At 35.6% G+C, this 23,359-nt stretch overlaps 1 protein-coding gene across 1 annotated transcript; it reads right to left on the bottom strand.

The window, feature by feature from the left end:
• Positions 1 to 533: 533 nt before the first annotated feature.
• On the bottom strand, positions 534 to 22,549 carry LOC128246876 (uncharacterized). Its single transcript, XM_052965401.1, has 7 exons — positions 22,268 to 22,549; positions 20,823 to 21,018; positions 19,802 to 19,916; positions 18,989 to 19,126; positions 15,881 to 16,861; positions 9,415 to 13,530; positions 534 to 7,658 (listed from the first exon to the last, which is right to left on the bottom strand). Exons 2-7 carry the CDS (start codon positions 20,871 to 20,873, stop codon positions 6,154 to 6,156), a joined length of 6,906 nt encoding a protein of 2,301 aa, XP_052821361.1. The 5' UTR covers positions 20,874 to 21,018; positions 22,268 to 22,549; the 3' UTR covers positions 534 to 6,153.
• Positions 22,550 to 23,359: the final 810 nt, after the last annotated feature.

Below are 23,359 nucleotides of genomic sequence, written 5' to 3'. Positions count from 1 at the left end.
TTAGTGTATTTGTCTTATATGCTCAATATATCCGTCCAATATGCTCAGTATGTAAGTCTTATATGCTTAGTGTATGTGTCTTATATGCTCAGTATGTAAGTCTCATATTCTTAGTGTATTTGTCGTTTATGCTCAGTATATCAGTCCAATATGCTCAGTATATCAGTTTTTATGCTTAGTGTACGTGTCTTATATGCTCAGTATATAATTCTTATATGCTTAGTATTTTAGTCTTCTAAACTTAGTATTTCCATCTTAAATGTTTAGTTTATCAGTCTTATATGCTTAAGTATATTTGTCTTAAATGTCCAGTATATCAGAAGTATATGCTTTGTGTATCAGTGTTAAATGCTTAGTGTTTAAGTCGTTTATGCTGAGCATATCAGTCGTATAATTAGTCGTATGTATGCTTAGTGTATCTGTCTTATATGCTTAGTGTATGGGTTGTTTATGTCTAGTGTCTTTGTCCGATATATTTAATTCCTATAGGTCTTTAAGAATCAGATTTGTGAAATTAATTCACAAAAACAAACTGCCATTTTCCTGTTTTCTTTATTCAGTACTCATTTTTTACCAGATACCTAAATCACAAACAGATTAAGTATTACATTATTCCGTTACATAATGAGCAATATATTCACAGAACTGTAACAAAATGGGCAACATTCACTTCGTTAATGGTACATTTTGCTTTGGAGTAAACTGGCTAGGCTAAACTTGAACATTCTAATTAACATACACCATTTTTCTATTGATCAAGTGAAATACACTAATGGCAATAAATGAATGGGATTTAGTATAGAATTCAATACTACACCAATTCTCACATGTTAAAAATATGATAAAAATACAAAATTAAGGAAAGCAGATGTGTAAAACCAATGCACACAACAATTTACCCTAGTTCAGCTTACATATATATAGGAATATAGCGGTAAGTGAGGGCTTTCCCGACCCCAGCTCCTAGGTTTTTACACACAGAAATTATATATGACCCGAAATTGATTCATCATAAATTTTAGTATGTGTCAGTTTTGACCCGGAAAAAATTCAGTGCAAGAGTCGGTATCATCTGAAAAGAGCCCCAAGGCATGATCTGAATGTTTAACCATAAATTATTGACAATATAAACATGTAAAATACTTAAATTCCTTAAATAGCCTCTGATTTATAACTTTCGAAAAGTGTTTTCTTAGTCAAACAACATGATCCCACATTAAAGGTGTGCAATGTAAACTCACCAGATCTTACACAATCTGTTTTGTTTTTGTTTTCTTTCCTGTTCAGGAAATATGAAAAACAAATCATTTCAGAAAATGTGTAAGTATTATCCAGTAAATGTATGTAAACTTTTGAGATATTATCAAGTAAATTTAAGAAGTTTGACCAAATAAAGCCTCAGCCTAATGTGTGTACATGTATATACCTGTAACCTACATGTAGCTCTAACACAAAGTTAGATCTTTCATAATAATCATAAGACACTCATCAGCGATCTGATTCAACAACAAAGTAAGCCTGCTTAAACCAAAGTAAAACAATGCGAGTTCTGTAATATACATGATGTTGAACAGGATGATCACTACTTGCACCACAACTCAATTGAACAATAATTATGACAAAATATCCAACATGTAATAAAAATCAAAGTTAAAACTTCCTTTTATATACTTTTCTATAATTCTGTAACAACACAATAACCACTGATGTAACAAACATGTAATTATACGAATATTCTATGATAGTATTTACACCTTCATATAAGCACATTATACTGATTTACAATAAAAACAATACAACACTCAAAATATTTCGAATCCATATCTACTTCAATAAAGCAATCATTACCATTTATACAAACAGATTATACATTATACAGCACTTAAAAATATCTATATTTTAATTAAGTTTATGCTTTTGTAACAACAATAATAACATTATTAAACACACTATACCATTGTCATGTAAACCATTAACGTATTAAATTTTGTACTTGGCAATTATGGAACAAATTTATTGTTAGCACTCAGAAATACATGAATCTTATAGTTCTAGAATATTTATTTAATGCCTCAGGGTTATTTTATTCCTTGGTATTTTCCCATTTGATGACAGCTTTGCCCTTAATGGCGAATAGGTTAAAATAACTGTTTAGGGTAAGCCATCCATCATAAAGATGTCTGTTTAAGGTAAGCTATCCTTCATAAGGATGTAAAGAGCATTTTAGATGCTAATATGGAGATTATTTCTTGAAACTTCTTAAACTTAACAGACTTTAGTAGCTTATTTTGTTTAGCACAATTTAATGAGCTAAGCTTAATTTGGGTCGTAATAGACTTAAGTGGTTTTGAGAAGTTGGCCCATGGAGATTAATTCTATTTTTAATTTACATTGATTAACCATCATATTTTTATGCATGGATTACATTTTCAAAATAACACCATAATGATGCTACTATTGTGATATGATATATTAAACGGTGGTAATAAAACTCTTTTTTTTCAATAACATAATGTATACAGTGGTTGATATTGACACAAGCCTGCAAGCCCTGCACTGGTAAAATGTCATCTGGGCTTGCTCAAATTCTGCATTTTATATTGCAGGGCTCATTAAAAAAAGTTGTTGCCAAGCAAAAGTATATTAATTTGAGCTTGTTCATCCAAAGTTTGATTTCAATGACTGTGTATTATTCAAAAAACCTCTCTGTGACAACTTTAAATATAACCAAACTTAACATAATGTAACTTTAAAATGAAACTTAACCAGCAGTATTTTTTTTCATAAATGATGGATTGATTACCTTAAATAAATTTTAAGCATAAGTTTAAACCTGCTCTCTCACAGATTGATCATTTTGACAACTTTTCAATTTTTTGTCTTAGAATGAGCCAAATTTTGTGTAAATGGCTGAAAAACTGTGATATAAGACTGCTGATAAAAGATCAAATCCCATTTTTTTAAACATGATGTTTTATGGCTAAAAGAGTTACTAAAGCTTTAAGAACAAGAGCTGTCACAGAGACAGCGCGCTTGACTATTCCACCGCTTTTCAATGTAAGGATTGAAAAGTTTTGGCGAAACATGCATGGATCACTGTTAGATTAGATTTCAATGCAATACATGGTGTGCTGAGATATAAACATAAATGTAGTTTCATGCAAAATATTTGCACAGAGTTTCTAAGTCTAATAATAAAGGGCCATTATTTGCAAAATACAGTTATCTAACTTGGTTATTCAAGTAAGTTGGGTGGTTGAATACCATTGTATAAAGTCTCAATGCAATACATCAAATAGTTGCTGAGATATTATCCTATGTGTGCTAACATGCAAGACCTTAACCAGAATTTCTAAGTCGCATAATAAAGGGGCAAAAATTATATATTATAAAAGATATAGTTATCTTACTTGATTAAATAAGAAGGTTAAATAGATGGGAGCCTGTGTGTAAAGTTTCAATGCAATACATGATGTATTCGCTGAGGTATTGACTTTAAAGTGGTTACATGCAAAACCTTAACCAGAATTTCTATGTCGAATAAAAAAGGGGCCATTATTTTAATTTAATGCAAACTGGAGTTATCTTACTTGGTTATTTAAGTAGATGGTTGAGTACCATTGAATAAAGTCTCAATGCAATCCATCAAGTAATTGCTGAGATATTAACCTATGTGTGCTTACATGTAAAACCTTAACCCGAATTTCTAAGTCAAATAATAAAGGCCCATAATTTGCATTAAATTAAAAAAAGTGTTATCTGGGAATACATATCTAATGTTTCAATGCAATACATGATATATTTGCTGAGATATTGACTTAAATGTGGCTACATGCAAAACCTTAACCAGAATTTCTAAGTCGAATAATAAAGGGCAATTATTTTGCATTAAATGCAAACTAGAGTTATCTAACTTGGTTAATTTAGTAGGTTGGATGGTTGAGTAACATTGTATCAAGTATCAATGCAATACCTCAAGTAGTTGCTGAGACATTAACCTATGTGTGCTTACACGCAAAACCTTATCCAGAATTTCTAAGTCAAATAATAAAGGCCTATTATTTGCATTATATTCAAATAATTGTTATCTAACTTCATTAATTTAGTATGTAAGATAGTTGGGAATACATATTTAAAGTTTCAATGCAATAACTGATGTATTTACTGAGATAATGACTTAAAGGTGCTTACATGCAAAACCTTTACCAAGGTGTGACGCCACCTCCGACGCCGACGCCAGGGTGAGTAGTATAGCTCTCCTTATTCTTCGAATAGTCGAGCTAAAAATGAAAATTTCGGCAGTTTTCTGAACAATTGGGATCTGTTCTATTGTGGGTTATCCTATATGACTGATACTGATGCCAAAATTAGATGATTTTGAAACAAAAACTGAAAGAAAATGTCAAAACTGTCAATCTGTGAGAGTGCAGTTTTAACATTAAAGACTTTGGCAAATGCTACACGTGTATGCTAGGAAAAAGAAATTCTGGTCATCAGAACCATTTTTTCACTAATATACCAGTTTGTCGAACAAATTTTAAGCACAGCTTTCAAAATTTAAAAATATCATTACAATAATACATCAATGATTTAACTATATACAATTATCAAATACTGAATCATATCTGCATTAAACAAAATCATGCTTGTAATACAAACAAATTCTTTAAATAATCGAAGACATAATTGCACAAACTAATGAGTAGTGATCACATAAAATCAGATTAAACGAACAAGAAAGGAAGAGCAAACCACAAACCAAGTGCGCGACCAGGGAATGCCATCGCTCCTCTGTTTTTCAGTCAAAGAGGGGCATAAATGAACAAATACTGAAGCTAGAGTTATGGCTCTTGCTTACACCTGTGCGTAGTGTCTCTCGCAACATTATTACTAAGCTCTATTTGAATATAAATCAGGACTTCCATTAAAGAAGTTGAAAGTGAAAGTATGAACTTTCTTGTCATCAGTTTTGGAAGTTTTTCCGCCAAACATGGAAGTTCAAGACTAAGAAAGTCTCAATTTTTCGTACAGTAATTTTGACAAAATATGGAATTATTTACAACTAAAATATGCCTACTCCACAAAAGTGTATTGAAAATGGGATTTAATGTATAATGGACACCAGGTCATGATTCTTTGAACTTCTAAGATTCTCCTTTTGGAAGTCTTATCTGAAGTGCTAGAAGTTTCTGTACTTCCAAGGACTCAATTTAGGAAGATTAAGCCTACTTTTTTGGAGTACAGTAATATACTTCCAAACTTCCTTTAATGGAAGCCCTATTAAATGTTTTAACATTTGAGTTTTTGCCAAGGTTTACAATAGCCAACAATGACATCAAAGCTATCACAATAACTCAACTTTTCTTCTCCCAAAACATATATATCTAATAACACAGGTACAAAATCTTCAAAAAAATGTCACAAATGATTTTGAATCCCAGTTACAAAAATGCATCTGCTGCTCAATTGAAGAACAAAAGAAAAATAAGACCTTTCCAAAAATATGAATATTGCCCATGAGAGTAATGAGTTTTACCATTTCCTAATGCGATGAAATGATGATGCCAGTAATGAAATAAGTTTATGAAGTATAAATGCAACTGCAGTTAAATTGCAGATAAAATAAACAAAATGGCACATTCCTTGATAACAATAATACTAGAATAGAGATAGTGACTACAAAGCAATGTTCTCAGAATAAATTTATGTACAATTATTAAAATACAATTACTACTAATTGTGACGTACATATATCATATATGATCTTCATCTTTTTTCGATACCACACTAAATTCCAGTCTCTGTCGAGTTGTAATTTATTCATTAAGAATATGTAGCCTTTTTAAGGAGGAGAGGAGGATAGTTGTCATTATTAGTTTATTTTTTTAAAGTGGTCAGTTTGACCAATAATGATACAATTAAAACCATTAAGTACCGGGTAAGGCATTTATTTGGGCAATTGATGCTATTTTTTCTTGTTAATGACCACTTGAAAACAATTACATGCTTTCTTCCACTATGCATTTTATTTTCAATTGAAGACAATGCCAATAAAAGAGAGACCTTTAATATTCATACAAATTCAATTCTTCTAAACTTGATATTGTGAAACTGATTGTGATAAGAAAAATTAACCAAGATGGCCGAAAAGAACTACATATCAAAATTAGAGAGCAAAGCATTGGGATCATCTTTATCTTTTAATCCCTCCTGTGAACTGAACAAGAACCCGGGGTGGTCCGAGTGGTCAATCGTTCCTGCAAATCCGCTCACAATAGGTGACACGCTGCTCTTCGCTGCGGAACGTTGATTCGACGATTTCGCCATACTTGTACTGTATCCAGCTTGGGGTCCGTGTCTCCCAAGGTAAGACTGAGCGAAGTGGGAGAGGTCCCCTTTTCCCAACAAAGGGCCTTTTAACTGGGAGCCTGAAGGAAGGCCAGCAGTTTGTGACAGCAATTCTGAGTGGCTTAAACTTTGGGATGTGTCTGTTCTTAATGTCTGTGAGCTGGATTTTGAAGGAAAGAAGTTTGCACTTTGATTTGAGCTTGAATTGTTTCTTGATGAACCACTGCTGTCTCTTTCATTGAGAGGTTTCACGCCCCCCGATTTTGAGTCTCGAGGTAATAAAGAACCCAAGAAGTCCTGCATCTGAAATGTCCCTTGCCAAGCAGTGTTAGACTTTAAGCCTGGCTGTGCTTTTGAACCACTGACATCACTCTGTAATCCAGTTCTGAATACATGTGGCACATTACCAGTGCTTAATGAAACATTTGTAGGTATTGAGGTCGAATCCTGTCCACTTACTAAGTAATCAGAAAGTGAAATCGTTGATAAACTAGTCACAGGCTTCACTGATGATTTGGCTTTTAAAGCTGAAAAACTAGTACCAGTCATAGCTCCTTGTTTGACCCTAAATGCATCCTTTCTTTCATTCGTCTTCGGTATATTTCTTGATTCTTGAGATTTACCCTCAAAGAATGGACCCATTTTGCTAGAAGTGCTAAAAGGGTCGAGTTCTAAATTGTCATCTTCAGTAAGGGAGGAAAAATCCGGAGAGCTTGTAAATTCACTGGTGTCAAAAAAGCGATCACTAGTGATAATACTTGGAGAGAAATTGTTTGAGTTTTTGGAAGAGACAGCAGTTTTTAGTTGTTCCTGTTTTAAAAGTGTGGGGTTCGATCTCTCTGGGGAATTTTCATCATTTACATTAAACATTCCCGATATCACACTAGCTCTAATCCGATTACCAAAAGCCGTGTCTAACGATGGCTGGCTGTGTGGAGAGAGAGTTTCTGTCTTTATCTGAGTGGACATGAATCCTGTATTCACTGTTTTACTCATACCAGATTCTAACATCGCAGCTAAAGTCTTTTGACCAGTAGAAGTTTCAAGAACATTTGTGTCACTGGAATTATCCCCAAATCCAACTCTTACACTAGGCCTTTTATCCCTAAGGTTCCTTTTCTGACTGTTCTCCAAAACTGTTGACTGCTCCTTGTTGACACCACTTCCCACTATTGCCTCCTGTTGACCTCGCTCATGAACGCTTGAGTGCTGCTTGAGCCTTTTACGTACAGTAAATATTTCTGAACAGAGATCACACATGAAGGATCCCTTGTCATTGTCGTGTGATGGCAGGTGCAGGCTCAGCTGGTCTGGAATTAAGTTGAAAAATATTCATGTTGACAATCATTCGACACTAGAAGCATTTTTAACCTTAAACAGTACTATTCTTACAGAAAAAAATTAAATACCAAGAATTCTTGTCCCATGACACTCTTTTTCCAAATTCAAAATTCTGTTATAAAAAATAGACGAAACATAGAATCTTACATATGTTTCCATTCTACAGATATTATGAACAAAGTTAAGTAATATTAAAAAGCCAGTCTTTGCATTATAACTTATTCATGAGGAGTATCATAACGTTTTTATATTAAATAACAATGAATGTACATTTCTTTATCACAAGACAAATAACGCCAAATATATTTTATACAAATTTTTCTGTAAAAAGTTTGACGCTAAATTAGTATGGCGGAATGATGTCATGGTCAAGTTGTATTACACTTGTAAAATATGAAAAAAACATGATCTGTCACTGTAAGAAACAAATGCCCCCGAAGTGAGTCTCGCTCAAGACAACCATCTTCCTATGTAAAAATAAAAAAAACATGTGGAAAGTTATACTAAAATCTGTTAATACAAGAGAAAGTTACAGCCCGGACACAACCACCAAAACTCTGTGAAAGTTACAGCCCGGACACAACCACCAAAACTCTGTATGTGTGTGTAATCATGTGTAGCTTAAAATTATAGTTATCAAATACTTATAAATATGTTTGTATGTTGATCATTTTCTCTTTCCTTTTTCTTTTTTTTTGGCCATCTTTGTGAAATTTGATGTTAATTTTGGCCAAAAGCATGTATTTGCTGATTTTGCCAATAAACTTAAACTGAAACTCTTATGTCCTTATATGCAGCATTCCAAGCATAAACAAGCACTAGGTGTGACCGTGACCTTAAAGATAGGGACAGGGGAAGTGCATGTGAAACATTGTCTTGAAATGTCAAACACATATGGCAGGTTATTTAACAAATGTGTCCAACTCTCCTAACATGAACACCTATACCCTAAGTCTCTTTGTCCATATATCCAGCATTCCATATAGTAAACAAACACAATTACACTAGTTGTGACCTTAGAGGTAGGGACACGGGTCGTGCACACGACGTGTTGTCTTGTTATGTCAAACACATGTGGCATGTGGCTACAGGCTGGACACGAGTTTTGAGCCGGATGTGCAAAGAAAAGGTTTGGGCAAATTCAGCAAGTGCTATATAAGAATTTAGGTGGAGCAAAACACCAAAACACTAGAGTGTGACCATGACCTTAAACGTACAGTCATGAGTGTTGATAGGACCACAGTCTTGTCATGCTGAAAAATGTGCATTTTGAATTTCCCAAATGCTTAACTAAGTAACACTCTTGGCAACAAAAAAGACAAGGAATCTTGAGCCATTATGTGTGAACTTGACCTTGATTTGTATGTGTAGTCATGGTAGGTATTTGTAACAAGTTACTTACAAATACAAGATGTTTGTCCAAGGGCTGTCTTATGACAAATTTCGGGGCTGATAGGTCCCATTCATCAGGCAAAGGAATATACCCCCCCCATGCCTGACATACCCCAACCCAATTTAATAACCAAGGTTTTCCTTCGGCTTACATGCAACTTCCTGTGATAATAGCCTTTATCAATATATGATTTATTTTGTACATTGAGTGGACTAAAATGATAAAAGAATCATCTATCAATTCTGTTATTTTGAACAAAAAATGTTACATTATAATGTGGGCCCCTAATTAATTTCTGTATTTTTAGGCTGTATCACAAACAAGTGACTGACCTTGGTCGTTGAACTCAAGGTCACAGATCTCACAAAGGACCTGTACAGGCTTGTCATCCTCCCGGTTGGGTGGAGTCTTGTCAGAGTCACTACTCCCTCTGTCCACTCCGAGCGTACATAGGTGGGTCTCAAGGCTGTGTTTGTCCGAGAATATTAAGGTGCAAACGTTACATGCTATCACTCCAAGGTCATGGGTCTTAATGTGTTCAGCATACAGAGTCTCGTCGATAAATTCCTCATAGCACTCACTGCAGATGTAAATGTTCTTTGAGGGGTCAATACATTTGTGAATATCCAGCAATACTTTAGTGTCAAAACCAAGAGCACATTTGTCACACTTATATGGCCTTGACCGACTTAAATAATGCAGTTTCATATGCATTCCCAAACATTCCTCCTTTTTGAACACTTTCTTACAGTCAGAACATGACAACGTCTTGACCGCACAATGCGCTGCCCTGTGTCGTGACAGTTCTGAGCTTGTAATGCAGCGTTTTCCACAATTTTCACATCGATATGGGCGGTCGCCTGTATGAAGCCTCATATGCACAATGAGTTGTGATTTGTCTGACACTCTTTTATCACAAAACTCACAAGCATATGGCTTCTCGCCTGTGTGAGTTCTTACATGTTTCACAAGATCTGTCTTACGCTGAAATTTTTTATCACAGATTTCACATGGCCAAGGTCTTTCACCTGTGTGTATCATTACATGCCTCCTTAAGTCACATTTCTGACTAAATCCTAAGTTACAAAACTCACAAATATGTTTCTTCTCCTTCAGCTTTGATGGCTTTTTATTCTGCTTATCACTAGTGCCATTTTCATCGTCCCCATCATTAGAGACTGATTCCATGCCAACACTTTCAACACTTTTCACATTGTCAAGTTTGACTGGCTTTATGTCACTGTTGTCAGAATTTTCAGGAACAATATTACTTCCTTCAGAGTTTTCACCAAGGTCACTTTTATAATCTTCTCTTACACAGTCCTTTCTATCTCTGTCTTTCTTCTTTTTCTTCTTTTTGTGTTTATGTCTCTTTTCCTTAAAAGGCTTGATTTTTGATAATTTAATTTTCAACGGTTCCACAGTTTTTGCAATATCATATGTTGCTGATTCACCCTTATCATCATTGACATTTTGCACATCTTCACACTCATCTTTAGGAAGTTCTTCTGACACTTGCTGTTCATCAGTCTGATTTTGTGACAAAGGCGTTGAGACAAATGGCAGTTTCTTTGCACCAATTGGACTTTTCTGTATGTTTGAGACATATTTTGGTTTGAATCCAGATGGATCTTCATGGTCACTCATTTCTGTGTCTGTAAAGTCATACACATCAACGTCTTTCTTTAGCTCCTTCTTTGCAGTATCTGGTGTAACTACACCTTGATTGGCAGTTTTAATTCCACTTTTTGGGGTTTTAGCAATTCCTTTCCCTTGCCTGACTTTCTGAGCCTTTGGAGTACCTGCTTCTGAGACAAAACTCAGTGGCTGTTTATCTAATTCATCTTCAGAGTCATCCAGATTGTATCTAACCGTTTCATTAAGTCGCTTGCGCAGATTCACATATCTTTCCTGCTTCCCTGAATCACCTTCTTTTTTAGCTTTTTTAACCTCCTCCATGGCTTCATTGACCAATCTTTGAAATTCATTTTCAACACTATCTTTTTTCCTGTCAGACATAGTGGGGTCTTCAGATTCATTGTCTGTCTTTGCAATGACGGTGTTTAACTTTTCTTGATTATTTTCTTCATCATCTGACTTGTCTTTACTTTCAGTTTCCTTCACTACAGTTTCTTTACTTTCAGTTTCCTTAACTTCAGCTTCCTTAGCTACAGTGTCTTTACTTTTAGTTTCCTTAACTACAGTTTCCTTAACTATTTCAATTTTTCTCTTCTTAGGTGCACTACTCATATATTCTCTTATAGATTTATGAAAGTCTGGTCCAAGTTTAAATTTCATTGTTACTTTTTTATCTGAAGAAGAAGATATACTAACAACTGTTCCTGTATTCTCCGTTGGCCTGTAAGCAGCTTTTTCTACATGCACTTTTTCAAATATATTTTCTCTAACTTTCTCCTTCATATTAACATCATCTGCATTATCATTGTCTTCTTCAACTACTTCTTCTAATTCAGTTTGTTTGGCAGTAGTGTTACTTTCATCAGCAATTTCTTTATAATCCTCATCAGGTTTTCCATCTACAGTTTCAATATCAATATCTTTGTTTGTCTCAATATCTACACTTACTTCCTTTGGAGTCTCTTCTTTTCCTTGCTCTAGTATAGTGTTCTCTGTTCTTCCTTTTATTACCCTAGATTTATCCAGTTTTCCTTTACTTTTAGCTTCTGAGGTGTTAAGCTTTTCACCAAGATTAACTGAACATTTCTTTATTTCAGTTTTGTCTCCTTTCTGTTTGCCTTTACTTCTAGTTTCTTTTTCTGGAGCATCATCAGGATCAGTCTTCTTCACTTTATGCTTAATACCTGAATCAGGCGACACTTTGATATTTCTTTTTCGCAAATTCTTAGTTTCAACATTCTCTGTCTCAGTTTTTACATGTCTACTTCTTAATTTTGGCTTTCCATTATCAACTACTGTCTCATTTTCATTGTTTTTAGCAATATCAGCACTTTTGTCCTCAACTTTCACCAATTTCTTTTTCTCATCACTACTTTTATCTTTCATCTTTTCTTTCTCTTTATTTCTTGTCAGAATCTTACCAGACAGCTCATTTGCAGTGTCAATTTCTCCTTCCACAGTTTCATTAACTATTTCCATGACTTCAACAATATCCTTACTATCAATGTCTTTTTCATCTTTATCCACCTTTTCTGTTTTATCTTTTGATTTTTCTTCTGATTTTTTACCATCACTGTTTCTGGGATGAGTCCCAGCTAACGTTGCAAAGTCTGGCTTATTTCTTCGTTCTCTAAGATTAAAAGTTCTTCTCACTGGAGTCTGAGGCTTTGGCTTGGGTCTAAAAGGCTTTGGAGGAGATGCTTCAGCGGGCATGTTTTTAGGTTTGCCTTCTAAAAGAGATTGTTTATTAATGTATGGACCATACTCTATTTTCTTTCGTTTAGAAACCTGGACAATAATTGTCTGAAGCTGAGGTTTTTCCTCAACTGGTGGCTCTTTCTTTTCATGAACCTTCACCGCAACCTGTTTTACAGCAGTCTGTTCCTTTTGTTTTTGAATCTCAACATATTTTCTGATCTTCATTAACTTCCCAACTTTTGGAATGTCAAAGTCAACATGGTCTTCATCTTTCTTAGGTTCAGAATCTGGTGGTTTAGCATCAGATCCACTAGCAGCTGATACTGTTGAAACAACAGATGTGGGAGTAGTTGATGTAGCGGTCGTTGTTAATGTTGGAAAGGAAGAAGTTGTATCATCCACAGAGTCTGAAGTTGTTGAGGATGAAGGTCCTGAGCTACTTATAGCACTAAGTCTGGACTTCTCTACCTCTTTTGTCTCCATATCAATCTTTTCCATTTCTGCATCAAGCAGTTCAGCAATAGCACTTTGATTAAACTCTATGGCTTCTGGGGGCATAAAACTTTCTTCTGTTTTAGAAGGCTTGGCCTCAGCTTTAGCTTTAGAAGGTTCACCTATAACATCTTTCAGAAAATCATCAAGATGACCAGAGTTATTTTTCATATCCTCTTGCTTTTCATTAAACTCATTCAACAGCTCTTCAATTTCAAAATCCTTTGAGCTATCAATCTTGTCAGTTTTCGCATCTATTGTATCCAGGTCAAGTATCCTGTCTAAATCATCATCATCATTAGAGTCACTTATCTTGTCATACTCATTATTAATCAAAGCTCCATTCTCAAAATAGATTTTCCCCTTCTGCCCATGAGCCCCAGAGCCTCCACCCGAGGATCCTGGCTTACTAAAGTCATTATTGATAGAAAAGCTAGGATTAATCAGTTTCTGAGTGAGAGCATTGAAGTATCCTGTGCCCAGTGGATTTACAGCCATATCAATTGCTGGACCTGGGGCAGTGGAGGTTTGAGCACTCCCGTACGGCTTAGGTAGAGCAGCTTCCGATACATATGTGTAGGCCTTTGTAGGAAGAGCTGCAATGTCTGAATCTAGGAAGCCTGGAAATATAGAAATACCGTTGTAATACTTACAGTAGATTGTTTAAATTTCGCATATATTTTCTTAACCAATCAGGTAGCAATTTTAAAAACAAGTGAAATATTAAATTACTGATGTGAAAATATTTGTGTGGAATATTTGATGATGTGCGCACATATTTATATATACATTATAAACAAGAACAGCTGAAGCAGTTGTCTCAAATGTTGACATTCGAAACACAGAAGATCACAAGGGTTTTCATTAAATTTCCAGGCCCCAATTTCTCGAAACTTCTTAAGATTAACAGGCTTAAGTCACTTATTTCAATTAGCCAAAGTACATACTAAAAATAGATTTTGATAAATGAAAAATGGTTTATTCTGATAATCATACCGATTATTCCTACATAATTTCTAAAAATTCTTGAAAAAGTAAAAATAACACATTTTATAGAACAACAAAAATAGTGAGATTAGCTTAATCCTGTTATATATAAGGGACTTAAGAAGTTTTGAGAAATTGGGGCCAGAGCTTTTAACAATTTGAAATTTAACAACAATGACATTAACAACATTGTTAACTACAAACAAGTTCTGAACAATTGAAATTATGATTTTTTAAATAACTACGGTATTCGATTGTATACAGAACCAAAACGCAAATATTAATAGTATAGAAAGTACATTTTCCTTCTTAACACAACCATATAGTTAATGCATAAATAAGAAACAGGGATGTGCGTGCGTGCATGCGTGAATGTGTGTGTGTGTGGGGGGGGGGGGGGTTAACAATCACTCATTTTTAATTTATTTTATTTTTTATTTTTTTGTGTGCTAGCTTTTATTGTCCCCCATACATTTATGGTATGTGTGGTTCAGGGCACACCACAGGAACATACCTCACAAAACATTTCATAAATATAGGGAATTTTGTACATACAAGTGTATTAAATTTCACTCATTTCTAATATTGACATATTGAATTTTAATCCTCACAAAATTGTCCGAAACCTAAAATATCATGAGTTCAGCATCTCGCAAAATTAAAATAATCTACAGCAATTAACCCAGTAGTAATTATACACAGTCATTAAATCTAGACTCTTGAATGAATAAGCACATACATTATGTATGCTGACACTTGCCCATGGCATCAAAAATTAATTAAGCCCAGCTATATGATACCCAGAATTTAAGTAAGTCCAGAAGGCATTTACCAGTGCAAGGATCGTGGGCTTGTACTTATTTCTAGCACCAAACAGAGTGTGCTTCGGCTGTAATGTTTCAACGAAAGCCAACAGAAATTTTAGTGTGTACCAAAAATGATTTAAATCTGACAACCCGTCACAAGTAATTGTACGGATACTGTATTTATGCCCAACACAAAGTTGAAAAGGGGTTACAACTTCGGCAAATATTAGTAGTTTGTAATTTTTTCAAAACCAACCTGTATTAATGGTGCCAACTACAAAGTTTAAAACGGTATATAACTCAAAAATGTATAATATGTAACTTCAGTCAAACTCTAAGTTTATTTTATATTCATAGAGTTCTATACTGTCAAGATCTTGTTTGTTTAAAAACTAATGCTTTATTATTCATTCACAGTAACTATGTTTTACAACTGGGAATATCTAGTAAGTTTTTTTGGAAAAAGGACACTATTTCAGAGGAAACAGCCTTTAGAAGGCATTCTATTGTTTGACTTTTTCTTAAATTTGAACTTCTCATCTAACTTTTAAACTATTAAAATTATTTACATGTTGGGTAAAAGTCAATGTCATGAAACTTCCTGAAAAATGTCTGCAAAATGTCATCAAAGTTGATAAACCAGTCTCAGAGGAGATGTTGTTTAAATGTTTTACTTTATTTTAAACAACTGCCATAATGCATTAAATCATTCAAAGGTTTCTTAGGATGTCTGTTGGCTGTAAAGTGCTGTTTTTAGTTAAAATCAAACACACTGAGTAGTTGAGATACAGACTTTATGGTATCTGCACGCAAAAATTCAACTGAATTTCTTAGTCGAAAAAGGGTCAGTATTTTCATTTAGTCATGCGAGAGTTACCCAACTTGCTTATTTAGTAGGTCTGAGGATGTAAAGACTTGATTTAAGATAAAGTGGTTGTTGAGTTAAGGACTTAATGGTTCTGCATTCAAAACAAGAATTTCGAAGCCTTGTATAACCTCAATCTTATATAACAAGTGGTAACTGACATATGGTCTTGACAGTAACTTGCATGCAAAATTTTAACCAAGGTGTCGCGCTTTCGCCAGGGTAAGTAGAATATCTCTCCTTGTTCTTCAAATAGGCAAGCTTAAAACACAGAATCTTTTGCAGAAATAATTACTTTCATAAAAGTAATACCTGTAGGAAGAGCAGGTGAAATCTTTGGAGAGGATACACGAGAAGAGATAAAGTCTGTCCCAAGTCCACCTTGCGGCTTCGCCTCGGGACTCGTACCAGCCGTGTCCAGGCTTGAGCTGGTCTCTGGCTTGCGGCCCAGCTGTGTACTTTTGGGGGAAATGTGTAGGGGGTCCAGGATGCCGGGGAAAAACTGAGAATTTGACATGGAGCTGGAAGTTTCATTGTGAAGGGGAAGAGATCTCTGGGAAGACATTTCCATTTTTCTGTCCATGCTTGAATGAGAAGTTATTCCTTCGTGATTTAATCCCCCAAATAATCTGAGCTCGCTAGAGGAACTATGTGCCACAGATGTGAATAGGCTGTCATTGCTATCATGAAATATCTTCTGTGGAGTAGAGAGAGCATCAGATTCACTTGTTTTCACATTTGATTTCACAGGTGACATGAAACTACTGTCCCCACCAAAGGAATTCACTAATCCGTGACTTTCCCTGCTATTGTCCATAAATGGCTGGAAAAGTTTTTCCTTACTGCCCAGCATGTCTAATGGCACTTGGTCAGAAATTGAACCCGACCTATCCAAACTGTGACTAACAGTTTTTACAGGAGAGGTAAATATCAAAGCCTCGAGAGGATCTATATGTGAAGAAGGAGAAGAAAAACTGTCCTTGAATGATCCTGCTGAGGCCACAGAGGGCGACTGCTGTGTGATAATGGGAGCAATCGAATACTTTGGAGGAGTTGTCTCCAATTTCGGCAGATCCATTGCAAATGTGGAGAGGTATGTGCCAGCCATACTCGTGTCTTGAGACATTTGAGACATAGACGACATCTTGGCTCGTGTGCTCGTAGCGGACGTAACAGTGGCAGTGGAAGAGATTCCGGCCGAGGCTTTCCCAGCTTTGGAGCGAGATTTCTTCTCGGGCTTTGGCTTAAGAGGAGCAGGCTGCTGCAGGCTCACTATACCTCCAGTAGCCAGACCTGAAGAAAAAAAAAATCAGTAAAACCTATTTTCTTACACTAGAATTCTGCAATACCAATGTGCCATTTGTCCCAGTGTTCATAATGTTTCTTATTAGGTCATTTAATTTGACCTTTGACCCAAAAATATATAAGGGTCATTTACTGTCCATGGCTAATGCAGCAAGTTTGAAGACTCTATTCAAACTTGTTCAAAAGACCTTTGGTCTTTCAACTCTAAAATAAATAGGGGTTATCTACTGACCATGACCAAAGTGCAAACCAGTTTGAATATTGTACATCATAGCGATAAAAAATGAACTGCTTAGTAATGAAATTGTGAAGCCGTTTAAGGTTTATTAAGCATTTATGGGAAAAGGACACTACTCAAAATTGTGAAAAATTACATGGTTTTGCATAATTTTGGCATTTCCAAGCAATCATTTTCATAAAAAATCTATATAATTAGGTGAAATTTAGAAAAACAACAATTGAGTTCTGAGTACCGTATTTCCCCCGAGTATAAGATGGGGAAATTGGGTCCCGATTTTAACCAGAAAGTAAGGAGCCCATCATACTGTTAAAATACAAGCATTTAAAGCAAGAGCTGTCACAGAGACAATTCTGCCACTTATAAGTTTTAGGATTGCAAAGAAACAAGCAAAACCATAAGCAGAATTTCTAAGTTGAATAGTAAAGGCCCATATATGCATTTTATTCAAAACAGTGTTTTCTGACATAATTAATTTAGTAGGATGGATAGTTATCTCTAAACTAAAGCTTCATTGCAACACATTATGTAATTGCTGAGATAATGACTTAACAGTGAGTAGAATAGCTCTAATAGTACTTTTTCTTTGAATAGTCGAGCTAAAAATGATAGGGACTTTTTCTGCTGATTGGGATAAATTATTGACTAAATTGCTAAAGGAAATTGGGCCAATATCTGGCCCATTTTCCATTTGACATTGGAGCATATCTCATAAACTAGAACTCCGCGAGCCGGATGTGTCGCCTGACGAATTATTTACTGTCGACATTATAGCTGTTAGATTGGCATTTTATTCATTTATAGACAATGATGTTGCCATTTAACGTTCAAGTGTAGGTGGCATTTGAACCCTCAATCAGATATACCTACGGAATAAGTTTCAGGTTGAAACCTCCTCTAGTTTACGAGATATGCCACGGACAAAACCTAAGCAAGAAAATTAACAAAGGGCAATAACTCTAAAAATATGGCAGCAAGAGTAACGGTTCTTGTGCACTGCACTTGCCCTCAATAAGATCTATCTAGCTATGAAGTTTCAAGTTGATACCTCTTATATTCTTCAAGATATGCCCCGGACAAAACTTTAAGCATGAAAATTAACAAAGGGCAATAACTTTAAAACTAAGAAAGCAAGAGTTACTGTTCTTGTGCACTGCACTTGCCGTCAATGAGATCTATCTAGCTATGAAGTTTCAAGTTGATACCTCTTATATTCTTCAAGATATGCCCCGGACAAAACTTTAAGCATGAAAATTAACAAAGGGCAATAATTTTAAAACTAAGAAAGCAAGAGTTACTGTTATTGTGCACTGCACTTGCCCTCTATGAGATCTATCTACATATGAAGTTTCAAGTTGATAACTCTTATATTTTACAAGATATGCCCCGCACAAAACTTAAAGCATGAAAAATAACAAAGGGAAATAACTCTAAAAATATGGAAGCACGAGTAACAGTTCTTGTGCACTGCACTTGCCCTCAATTAGATCTATGTACATATGAAGTTTCAAGTTGATACCACTAATAGTTTAGGAGATATACCCCGGACAAGCGAAAATGGGACGCGGACGACGCCGCCGACGCCGCCACTGTCGACGCCGCCGACAAAAGTAACACCTATATGTCGTCCTTTCAGGCAACACAAAAAGTGATAGCTCTTGCAAATTGTCATAGATACCAACAATGAAGCTGAAAAGCTAACCAGATGGAGATTTCCCAGGTGATCACCTTGGCGAAGTTGGGAACAAAACAACATCCATACCCGCATAAAGGGGGGTTAACCCTGGCAGAAACAGGAGGCGAATCCCTGCCACACTTGCCATCCCCAGTATGCATACTTGTATAGCAAACTGCTGAAAACAAACCTGTATACGTACCTGTATTATGGAGATAGTGGGGAAGTGAGGTAGGGGCCACCCCTGGTAGAGACAAAAGTGGATTCCCCGCCACGCTTGCCATGCCGTGCTGGCTCACCATTAATTCCAGTATGTTACTTCCTGTTGGTATCACAATCCCTGAAATAGATGCATATGATTTAAGCCTTTATTATAAGCTTTCGTACACTTCCAGTGTTTTCCATCTTTTTATAAATGGGGCACGGGCCCTTACAATTGTGAAAATAGCAAAAAAACGCCTCAAGTGTGAATTTACCATAGTATATTTCAAACTAAGAAACAAAGCAATGTCGCCTTTAACATCATGGATAAGAAGAATTTTAAGAGAATAAGACCGCTTTAATCACATCTGAACTAGTTTTACCGGTACTTGTAAAGCGTTTGTTTACTATTGCGAATTTGGAAAGTATACTTTTTTGGATTGTGAATTGAGCAGATTTCGGCATAAGAATGACCACTGACTTCAATCCTTTTATTGGTAAAGAGGCAGTCTATGACAAATCATAGAATGTAATATTGGTTGTCAAAAATAGATATTTGATTCATCTCTGCGAATATACTTTTCATCGGTTTATAAAATAGAGTCTACACGTCATCAGACAATAACTGTAATTCATTATTTGTCCAGATAAACACCATCATTTATGCTTTTTTTAAAAACTGAATGGGTTCCTAAAATTTTAGATCACAATATTTATTCATTTCAGCATTTTAAAACAAGTGTTACGTCTCCTGAATCAAAATACATGTGCAATATAAGGGGAAAAACCATCTATATTCTCATCCCGTGAGTACCTGGGTCAGGTGGAGGCTGGGACCCCATGAGCTGGGCGTTGGCCAACATGTGGAGCTGCATGTGGTGTTGATGGGCGAGACTGTTGTTGAAGACCAGTCCACATAACGTACACACCTATGGAGAAAGAAGATGATTTTATAGGCTGGATTCATATGCCAATTATCTCGCTATACAAAATGTAAAACAAGCTATCTTGTGATGATTATAAGTAAACCTAAGTAACATCATGTGTGGTGCTTAGGGGAAAGACTATCATTAAACACTAGATCACATAGTGTACAAACCTGTGGAAAGAGAAGATGGATTTATTTGCAAGATGTTTCGCTATGAACTGCATTATAACTAGCTATACAATGTCAATTTAGATGAAATTATGTGTGGTGTTGTCAGCAGAGACTATGGTAAAACACCAGAACACAATGTCATAGCATACACACACGTGGAGAACTAGATAAATTTATTTGCAAGATGTCTCCCAATACATAACATTATATCAAGCTATCCATAGTCAATTCAATTGTCAAGATCCTCTCATGGAACAAAAGTGGAGATCTCGGCTCTGTTGACAAAACAAAATCAATTGAATGACACATGTATAAATTATGATAGATCATCAAATCTAAGTATTAACAGCAGACTGTAATCATTTTACTTACGAGATAATCATGCATTAGTACTTCAATGTCTCTCCCTTACCAAACAGTATTTTATCACCAAGTATGGTGTGCAAGTTGTCTACTGGTATGGGTGTTTATCTCTCACTCAAGAAGTTGTTGGTTCAATTGCCACCACGGTGACAGTGGTCTAGTGATAGCGATGTCTGCCTTTCACTTAAGACATTGTGGGTTCAATCCGCAGCAGGGTAAGATTGTTCAAGTGGTATATACATGTATGTAGGGTGATGGTCTATCAAAAACAACAAACTACTGGTTCTTGTCCAGGAAATGGATTTGAGAGTGGATAATACCAGCTTTCAGCTGTCAGCACAATCAAAATACAATTAACCAAAGTTTGGGTTACCTGTGGCATGTCATCAAGGAATGGCCCTCCTGTAAACAGTTGATTGTCCATGACGCAAGATTGTTTCTGAAGGAAGGTGTATTTATCCCCAGCAGTAAAATGGCTGAGTCACAGGTTTATCTGTCCATAACCCTTTCTTCAGTCTAGACATCTTCTGAACTTGTCATGACGCCAGATGGTCATAAAACCTTTCTTTCTGAAAGATAAACAAGAACTCTTAGAACACCATTAGTAACAAAACAGAACTTAAACATAATAAGTTATATTTAATTACCTTGGCTTCACTGTTTGATTAATATTTTTGACTATGACGGTGATGAGAGCAATAAATCTGATGACCCTGTTGCTGTAGCTGCTACTGATAATGTTATTATCACTAAGAATCATCTACATGTTCTGCTAAGACATAGAGCTTACCAATTATTGTTAGGACCACAGGCATGTATACGCATATGTGTCAATAATGGAAAAGAGCAGACAAGACCCATCACCAATAATCACTACACAATACATAACAGCAGACAATACGGCCTAGATTGAAATATGGTACAGCCAAGGCTGGTAGATATGGTCAAGACTTTTGGATCTAACGACGCAGATGTGGGGGTCCAATACCCTCAAAATCAGATCAGAACTGATGTGTAAAGAATGTACCCTATTAATTAGATGAGGCACCAAATCCGTGGTCTCGTGTTAAGGAACTTGAATGTCAATCCAGGGTTCACAGGTTTGATCCCCTGCCTCATCAATGACTAAAGCATCTGGGAGGGATGTTAAACATTGGTCGCGTGTGACAGCGCTTTACGCAGTGACTGGTGCATACACACTAGACTAAATAGACTAATACTCTCACCTAGTCTGACACTAATGGACAAATTTCCTGGTGGCGTCATAAAATAAACCTATATTTTACAGTCGGACAAGCCATTAATAAAATGATATACTTTGGCTGAATTCATCAGGGTTTTATTTGTTTACCAAATCGTAGTCTTATTAAAACTTAAAATCTGAAATGTATGTCCCTTCTGAGACAAATCTATCAAGTGTGAGTGACAGTCTAATATGATATGATAATAATTGCTAAGTGTGCTGTTATATCACCAAGCAAATCATGATTTTCACATCATTTTCTAAAAATTAAGGAGTGTCATACACTTCTGATTTGTAATTACAACACTATGTACCATTTTCGGTGAAACCGGTAAAATAATTTATGAATTTCTATTGAGCATCACCTGTTAAAATTCCCTGCTAAGCCAAAATATTTAGATCGGTCATAAATCAATGAGAAAACAATATTTTGTTAATGCGATCGTCGACAAGTGATTGTCGCGAAAATATATGACAAATTCTTTGTTGACAAATTGACAGGTTATGAAACCATTTTCCACCCCAATTTAATGTTTGTTGAAAGAAGTACAGTATTTAAACTACTCAACACTTACCATAAAGGCATTTTAACGTTGAATGGACGTTTTGTTGACTAACAAATGGAATTTTTCTAGGTTCTCGTTGAAAAGCCAGGCGAGACGAAGTTTTGCAGGCGAGACACTGACCTCGTTAAATTATGAAGTGAAAAAGTGATCTAGGGAGAAATAATGGCCGATTTTGGTTCTATTTGCGAGTGTTCGAATAAATATCAAGTTTGTCATATATTTTGGATGTAAGGTATGTGGCTAAGGCTTAGATTTTCAATGTTTATTGATCAAAATTTCAACAAAACAAAAATGGCGTCATTATTCAGGGGACGTAATTGGAACTGCCATGTTGAAGATTGCGTTACCCCTCTTAGACCATTAGTCCAGTGTCAAGGTCACAAACATCAATCTTTTCACTTACGGTCCACCAGGGGGGCGCATCCTGCTTGCACAACCCCCATTAAATCTTCCAAGTATTGTTTTATTTCAATGTTGGAAAAAATTAATCTAACGCCCAAAATGCATCATTTCGGACCAGAAATAGCCACCATTAAACCAAATAAGTTTCGGTTCTGAATGAGGAAGGCAATTAAAGTCAAAAGGATCACCCCTAATAAACGCCTATTCTATTAACGTCCAAATATGGACTCATCCCTGCTTTTGACAACGTTTTCTGTACACTTGTTGTTTTAAGGGGTAGGGGAGGTTGCGTTGGTGGACCGATCCCTCAATTTATCCAAGCGAACTTTTGTACATTTATGTCAATATGTTACCCTTACTTTGAAAACGTTAAATATACAGTACAGATTTTTTTCTTCGAAATATATATATTTTCAGTATATTTATATAACGTTTTCAAAGATAAGGAAAAGATATATTGACAATTATTTGCACTATGGACGAGGGATGTGGCTTGGCTGAAAACCGGGGGGGGGGCGATTTAAAGATTTACAGAAAAAGCTACACCACTGGTTGCTATTTGTTAATAACATACATGTACAAATTGTATGCAGCCTCATTGTAATCAATTAGTCCTAGGTTGGAGTTCCTAGCATGGATATAACCTAGCAAATGATTAAAAGACGGGTGTACCCTGTATTTCTTTGGTCCGAGGTCGGG

Source organism: Mya arenaria, chromosome 9 (assembly GCF_026914265.1).
Source record: "Mya arenaria isolate MELC-2E11 chromosome 9, ASM2691426v1".
Lineage (NCBI taxonomy): Eukaryota > Metazoa > Mollusca > Bivalvia > Myida > Myidae > Mya > Mya arenaria.
Note: the sequence above shows the minus strand (reverse complement) of the source record. Positions and strands in the feature narration are given on the sequence as shown.